At 39.1% G+C, this 8,239-nt stretch overlaps 1 protein-coding gene across 4 annotated transcripts in view; it reads right to left on the bottom strand.

Annotated features, from left to right (window-relative positions):
- The window catches only part of LOC147163457 (equilibrative nucleoside transporter 1-like), a 31,652-nt gene that overhangs the window by 2,131 nt on the left and 21,282 nt on the right, over positions 1 to 8,239 (bottom strand). For 3 of the 4 annotated variants that reach the window (XM_086092994.1, XM_086092993.1, XM_086092992.1), the window contains 9 exons: positions 7,256 to 7,337; positions 5,772 to 5,953; positions 4,771 to 4,910; positions 3,459 to 3,593; positions 3,135 to 3,232; positions 2,826 to 3,056; positions 1,575 to 1,683; positions 628 to 713; positions 250 to 449 (listed from right to left, as the gene is read on the bottom strand). In XM_086092994.1, coding sequence (XP_085949120.1) covers positions 250 to 449; positions 628 to 713; positions 1,575 to 1,683; positions 2,826 to 3,056; positions 3,135 to 3,232; positions 3,459 to 3,593; positions 4,771 to 4,910; positions 5,772 to 5,953; positions 7,256 to 7,337 — 1,263 coding nt within the window. The remainder of the gene's footprint in view (positions 1 to 249; positions 450 to 627; positions 714 to 1,574; positions 1,684 to 2,825; positions 3,057 to 3,134; positions 3,233 to 3,458; positions 3,594 to 4,770; positions 4,911 to 5,771; positions 5,954 to 7,255; positions 7,338 to 8,239) is intronic. The other variant, XM_086092995.1, reaches the window with a different exon arrangement.

Genomic DNA, 8,239 nt, shown 5'->3' with positions numbered 1-8,239 from the left:
GGGCTAAAGTCAAACTGTGGCAGGGTTTTTACTTTCTGGACCTGGATTTGCCATCTCTGCATTTTAAACAAGACAAAAAACATTGGTATAAATAATATGACCAGTGTAATTATGGTAATTACATAAGATGAAAATATTTACCAACAGTTAACTCTGGACACTTTTTTTTTTTTTAAACTGTTGGCACGAGCTTCCTGAGTATTGTCAATGCACCCGCTGCCCTCCCGCACCATCCAACAATTTACTCACTTGGGTCCGAAGCACATGCAGAGGCTGGCTAGGTAGCCGTTGGAGAAGGAGAAGAGGACCATGAAGCCGATGTACCAGGCGTCGTGCGAGAAGAGCACAGGCAGGTAGTGGCGGGGCTGCACGTTACACAGCATGAAGAGCGGCACGAACACCAGTCGCACCACCACCAGAGCGGGAAGCCACCGGCTGTCCTTGCCAGGCTAACACACACAAACACAGGATTTAAAATATATATATATATATATATATTTTTTTTTTAAATATATATATATATATATATATATATATACACACATTTTTATCTCGACTAAACGGGCCAAAAACTATTTAAAATATTTTGAGTGCATCTGATTAATGTGATGGAAGTTGAATACTGACCCACATGCAGACGGCCGTCAGACTGCGGCCAGCCCAGTCCATCACGTTGAAGAGGAGGAAACACGACACCGGGATGAAGTATGTTTCTGAAAAGACAATTTCCGTTTACAACTGCCTGCCACTGCTGACAAAGTAGTAGCTGCTACTGGGAGGACATAAAATGCTTACCAGCTTATTAAAATGCCACACAACCAGTTCATCAATCACCATTAGAATTTGTTGACAAATTCAAGGGTTTGTTTTCAGTGGTTTACTTTTGATTTTTTTATTAAGCTAACTCATTAAATGCCAGAGTCCAGAACATTAGGTGCCAACTACCAAGGTCGAGTTACTTATTTTTTTCTCCATTGGGAGGGTTGATATGGAGTGATAATGAACCAAACTGCCAGCAGAGGGTAGCAGTGCACCTTTTTAGATTGAAAATCCCCCTCTGCCAACTCTGAAACCAGGAATGCAGCACCTGCATTTCTCATTGATCGCAGTTGTACTGGCCTGGTCTGGTCTCCATCAAAAATCCAGAGTCTGCTCTGTCCGAGACAAGACCGAGATGCTTTAAAAATGGTCTGGAGACCAAGATCGATCTTAAGAACTACAACACTATCACAGAGTATGCGTTTTGATAGATAGCACAAGAATATGTGTGTGTGTGTGTGTGTGTATATCATATCTTAAAAACTTCAAACAACGGTCTTACAAATATAATGAGGTCGTCACGTGAACAACCACTAACGGCTGATGGACCTGCCGTGGTGAGTTGGCATCACTCCAATGTTCATGTCAATGACCTAGATAGGTTTTGAAGCCATTCCTAAATATTGAGTCAACTGTGTCATAGAAGGTAACCCGGTCTTGCGTAACGCAGGTACAGAATGTTACCTGAAACACCGGTTACGCAGTTCAAGGTATTTCCGATGATGCCAATCTGACAGCAGACAATCTGGACTCACCCCAGCTGCCCCCGTTGGCCACCGTAGACTTGACCTCGACGGTGACGGCCGGGAACGTCCCGATGGTGACGGTGAAGATGAAGCACACGGACAGCGCCATCACCCAGATCTTCATCCGCAATAACAATATTCATTAGTTGACTTATTTCATGATTTGCCAAGTGTGATCATACCTGACTAGAATACGTTATGTTACTTTTTTGAAAATATTTTGTTCATATATACATATATATATGTGTGTGAAAAAAGGTCACTGAATATTGAATAATAAAGAAAACTACGACTGTTCGACCTTCTTTTTTCTGTAAACCCCAAAACTCATGTATAAAATTGACAAAAGACGAAATGCCTGACTTTTTCCTGTTAAGTTGGTTTCAGTTAATTCATAAATGTAAAATGTCATTTAAAAAAAGAACTATCTTTTTATTTTATTTTGTTTACTTTTTATTTATTTCGTTAACCATAACAACATTGGGATTGCGGATTTTTGGGGGAAAGTAATGATTTCAATAAAGTCTTTCATTTTTTATTTTTTTATTTGTTTTTATTTATTTTATATGTATTTATTTAATTTGCAATTACGTTGATTTCAGTTAGATTTATAAATGTAAAATATAGATTAATCATTTAAAAAGCACTAAGATTGGTATAACATTGGTATTGCGGATTTTCAATTTTAGCAATTTTTTTTGGAGGGTAACGATTTCAATAAATTATTTAATTTATTTCATTTTAATTATTATTTATTTTATTTTATATTGATTTATTTAATTTGTAATTATAGTAATTTCTGGACTATAAGCCGCTACTTTTTTCACTTGTATTCGACCCTGTGGCTAATACAAAGGTGCAGCTTATCCATCAGATCACAAGGGGACGCACTTATAAAAGAAGCGCAAGAGCGTCAGGCAGAGCAAAACAAACCAAGTGCGCCCAAATACAGTAGGAGAAACAGAACGAGAGCAAGACAATTAGCGAGAACCTTATATACCAGTGCGGTAACATTAAGACACCTGCGGCTTACAATCGGGTGTGGCTCATACAAACTCGAGTATTCCCCAAATTTAGTTAGCGCGGCTTATAGTCAGGTGCGCCTTATAGTCCAGAAATGACTGTAAATTGGTTTCGGTTAGATTTATTAATGTAAAATGTCGTTTAAAAAGCACTACCTTTTTATTTCATTTGATTTACTTTTATTTATTTCGTCTGTATTCTATATACTATAAAACAATCATTTATTGTTTTTTTTACCTTGCGGAATATTGTGAGCACAGACACGCCCGCTTTGCCGTCGTCTTCTGTCAGACTCACCACCGGACTCTTCTCTGCTTTCTCTGCAGGACAAGTGAACGTCTCGCTCTCATTAATACGCACGTCCAAGTGAATTAACAGGACTGTACCTTGTTTGAGAAGGTCCATCCTGTTCTCATCGTCGGCAGACGACCTGGATCCGTTGCTCTCCATGTAGTAACGGAAAAACTCCTGAAGGTGACCACAATAACCGCAGCTATTACGGTACATTCCCAGGAAGAAAAGAAAAAGTCGATTATGAGGCCTTACCATCCTGGGCAGAGTGAGGTAGGCGACGATGGCGATGAGAATAACGAAGCAGGCCGTGATGAAGTAGCCGAAGGCGCTGTCCCGCAGGGCCGAGCCGGCTGAGAAAAAACAAAACAAAAACATTGAGCACGATCTACGTAAAACATGTGCAAAGCAGACAGGTCGTAAAAACGAGCCCTTTCTTCTTTTACTAGTTATCATTCTTCATTTGAGATATTTTTTGACAGTAGCGACATTGGAACAGATGACTCCCATTATAATCTAGACATCTTCAAAATTGCTTCAAGCAACATAACATCAGTTAGGTGAGCGTGTGCGTCATACAGGCCAGGGCGCAGATCATGGAGAAGGCGGCAAACGTCCCGGCGAGGCCCTGGCCGCTCATGATGGGCGTGGTGTAAGAGGCGGGCAGGATCCCCGCCAGGCCGAACAGGCTGCCCTGCAGAATCGCCCCGAACGCTGAGGAAGGGAAGACATCAAGAGAACGTGTTGATATTTTGCCTTCCCCGAGTCAAAGACATCAAAGCCAACGGGCCCATAAGAAAGTGGACCTTGCACATCAACGGGAAGAGGATTCAAATCCATTCTAAAACAATTCACATGTACACGTATTTAAATTCTAAATATCAAAACGGCAAGAATGCGCGAGCGTTGATAGCAAAGCTTGAAGACCACGACCCCCCTCCCCCCCTCGTTTTAATCAAACATGGCGTCGCTGCGGCTTCCTCTCCCGCTGCTCTTTAAAAAACAAACACGCGGCGTGAGATCGCACACTGTGCAAGGAACCCAGTGATGCTGAGCTGTTTGTTTTCAAGGGGGCCTCGGAGCATGTGGAAATCATCATTTGCAGCGTGGAAATGAGGAAGTGGGAAGGTTATCGGTGGATAAATAAAGCGAGAAGACGCTCTCATAGATAACTATTATTAGGTTCGGCGTGGAAACGGCTTGTATTGTATTTGCAATGTAATCAAAAATGTCTGCCGGACGAGGATTCTAATTTGCTCATCTGAAACAAGGGGAGGGAATTTGGAAGTTTTTGTAATGATATTAAACTAGAAAAAAAAAATCCACTGTAAATTAGATTTGAATTAGGTCATTACAAGTATTGCAGGGAAAGCGAGTATACAAAAAAAACAAAAACTCAGCATCGGATCGCTAAGGCGTTTCACATCTTGCCCTGCACTCGTGTATTATTCTTACAGAGAATTGATCAAATGCTATGATGTGCTAGCCGTTGGTATGCTAACATACAGCAAAATGATATGTTAAAACTACCAATGGATTATGTAGAGAATGTCAATATTAAAGGCAGTGAAACAACCAGAAAAGCGTTAAGGCTAACACTAAAAACGATTGGACAACTTTGCGTGTAAGAACTATTTCGGATTTAATATGCTCACATGAGCAGTTTTTTAGCATATAGCAGGATGATGTCACGTGTGGAGTTGGAAACGATTAAGACTTACTTTTGGAGAAAGTAAACCGAAGCTACAAGAACCAACATTACGCTACTGAAAAAAAAAAAACATCACGCAAGATGATAGCCACAATATTCGATTTTCGCATATCTGAGAGACTGCATAGGGTGCTGCTGTTTTGGTTAGCAACAGAACTCCAACCAGCCATGGGGACTCACAGTTGATGAAGATGATTTTGATCATGGTGAGCGCGAAGAAGGGCAGTGGGGCCACGTCCACCTTGACCAGCAACGCAGTCAGCAGGAAGACCACCAGGATGACCGCCAGGCTGCCCGAGATGCGCAGCTTCTGAGGGATCCTGAGTCAAAAAAATGTCAACATTTAAATATTCCGCTATACCATAGCGCGTAAGTGGAGTCAGTGTGAACATAAATAACATTCCGGGGTGTGTTTGGGTACAGAAACAAGCGCAGATCTCTTAATCCGAGCAAAATTAAAGCAAACATTCCATACACACACATCACTTCACCTATAGCGGCGTACCTTTTTTTTCTACTGCTGATTATAAAAGAATGTAAAAAGGCAACTTGGTAGATACTGCGTTGAACACAATATGCCGTGGGTCTTGAAAAGGTCATAAATAATCTAAAAAAACTGGCAGTGGATTTAATAGTAAATGTTACAAATTTTGTAAAAGGCCCTTCCCTTCCCTAGACATTTGTTACAAAATTTTAAATGTTTTTTTTAAAGGAAATGTTGAAAATCATCTTTATTAGCATATTGAATAATAACATACAAGAAGAAATACATTAATAATTTAATAGTCAAAAATGTGTGAAGTCCTAATCCATCAATGATTTTGATCCATATGAATTTACAGTGTAAATTCGTATGGATTTTGTCCATTTGTTAGTTATGAAGACCATTTCCTGGTTTATGGAGGCTGAGGAACAGAAGTGTGGTGCCATTATGATTCTGTGGGGGCGGAGTCAACTGGTCTATTGATGGATGTCATAGTGACTCATACAGAGAAAATTAATCCATGCATCTTTATCCAGGGCCTCAACAAGAATTAATGGGTTTGTTGCCGCCGCCGCCGCCGCCAATTGTAAAGCTGTATGCATGCCTCCTACTGTTAACTGTTCTATTGTGTCAAAACCAGATGCTGGTGGCGACCCAATTCTTTTTGTACGCAACAGCAAGTATGCATTTAGGTTACCTCTGGTGGATGAAGGAGTTGATGCAGGTAAAGACAAGCAGTGGCACCATGGCGCACAACGTCATCACGTTGTTGAACTTTGACTCCAAGACGTTGCGGGTGTCGCCGCCGTCCAGCGTGCCGTTTGCCGTCTGATTGGTGGAGAGCTCGTTGGGCGGGTCCTTCAGTCTGCTGGTGAAGTACTGGCAAGAAATGACACACATTGTTCTGTAAAGCCAATTAGAGGTGGCTGTTGCAATAATTGGCATGGAGAACAGCCAACGGTTGCATAAGTAGTGACTGGAAAACCAGACTAAAGACAGCAATGGAAGGTGGACTTACCGGTAAGAAGAAACGCAAGCCAAAGCAAAGTAGAGGAATGCATTCCCATTAACAATCGGTCCAAAAAAAGTGAACACTACTGAGTTTGTAATAGTCACAGCATTTCCAATATTTTATTAGTGATGCCTAGTGCTAATAATCAATTTGATGGATTTTTTTTTTGGGCGTTCCATTAATTGTTGTTTAATAAAATATAAATAAAATGAATGTATTCCCCGTTAGCGGCTTGATGACACATGAGTTTTTTAAATTTATTTTTTTATATGCTTTGGTTAGGGTACCAAGTCCTCTTGTATGATATAAACGTGAATATCACATTTTGTTACATTTAACTCATTCACTCCCAGCCATTTTTACTGAAGCAACCCCCTTTGCTCCCGGCTGTTTTACTGGATTTTGATTTGATTTTGTGAGGCCCACAGAATATTGTGTTCTATTGCTATAGAAACATGGAACCTACTAAAAAAAAGTATATTTGTTTTGCAGAAATTAGCATTAGAATATAGTTAAGTTTCGTCAATATTCAAATTCCTGGCGAAAACACAGAGAAAAAGAGCTTTGTTGCAAAATGGCCCTGACTGATCTCTTATACTCTGCTGCCTCCCGCTGGCCGTTTAAATTTTTTTTACCATTGCTTTAAGCCATCTCTTCATGTCATAAGCTGCATCAAATCCTTCTTCTTATTGCATAAAAAAAAAATTTTTTTAAGTATTTAAAAAAATTTTTTTTTTTTACACGTTTTGGGGATTGAATGAGTTGATAAGATTGTTTTTTTTTTAAATACAGAATTTTTTTTAAATTAAAAACGGAAAAATAATACTAAAAATGAATTATATTTCATCTAAAATTATTGTTTTCATGTCTTTTTGTGAGCAGACAAGAAGTGTCTCTGTTCCCTCTTTTGGACCTCTTAACCCTATTGACTGATAGAGAAGCTGAAATTCCCCCATTCAAGCAGTTAAACTGCCTTTAAGCTCAGCAGGGTTAACGGGGAAGGAATCAGGGCGGAGGGCAGGGGGGGGCCTACCCCACTATCACTTCCATCTGTGTACGTGTTTGTGTGTGTGTGTGTGTGTGTGTGTGTGTGTGTGTGTGTGTGTGTGTGTGTGTGTGTGTGTGTGTGTGTGTGTGTGTGTATTATCAGCCTCGGACTTTTGTCATACCATGGTGGCCGTCATGAAGAAGTTCCACGGCAGAAGGGTTCCCAAGCCCAGGATGAAAAATATGAGCCACACCGCATTGTACCTGACAAATGCATATACGGTACAAGTCAATAAATATATATATATATATATATATATATATATATACATGGGCTGTCAAAGTTAAAGCTTAACTAATTACTTAATCACAAAAAATGTATCGCATTAATCATGTATTAACACAGATTTCATCACATTATTAATTTTGACCGCAGATGATCCTTTAGCTTGACAGCGGATGGTTACGTTCAAGATAGCACAGGTTGTGTTTGAGCAATAAACATAACTAACTACATGCATTAATGTAAAGCATTTAATAATTTTTTGTGTGTGACATTCAGAATATTTGTTCATGTCAAACTATCGGGGTAATTTTTCCCCCCATTTTAAATCATGCAAGTAATTAACCGATTAGACAAAGAGGAAGATGAGAGAGTGCAGTGGATCAAAAAAAAATGTTGAAGACGTCCTCATAACATTAAATGTCGAAAGGATTAACACAACAGGTGTTCTTTAAAATGTTGATAAACAGCCGTTTAATTAAGCGATGAATCCAAATTCTAAAATGTGATTAATCTGATTTTAAAATGTCATCGTTTGACAGATCTAATATATTTATTTGATTTAAGTTATTCTGCTAGTTTATATACATCACCCAAAAAATATATAACTAGCAGACTATACATTAAAGACAAAAATGCAGCTTTGTCAATTTCTGACTTTGATGTAACAAAATATTAAATCAAAGTCAAAATTTGACAATAAAACTGACTTTGATATATATTCTGCTAATTATATTTGTTGATGATTGTGAGAGCCATGAACATTGTTGGTAAGAAACAACAAGTTTGATATACACAATGTAAAATAAGTATGAAACATAATTATTAATGCAAGCTACATCGATTAAATATTGGCCCAACAAAATATTAGCAGCCAGGAAGT

Source organism: Leptonotus elevatus, chromosome 13 (assembly GCF_054856555.1).
Source record: "Leptonotus elevatus isolate MCC_2025b chromosome 13, RoL_Lele_1.0, whole genome shotgun sequence".
Classification (NCBI taxonomy): Eukaryota; Metazoa; Chordata; class Actinopteri; order Syngnathiformes; family Syngnathidae; genus Leptonotus; species Leptonotus elevatus.
Note: the sequence above shows the minus strand (reverse complement) of the source record. Positions and strands in the feature narration are given on the sequence as shown.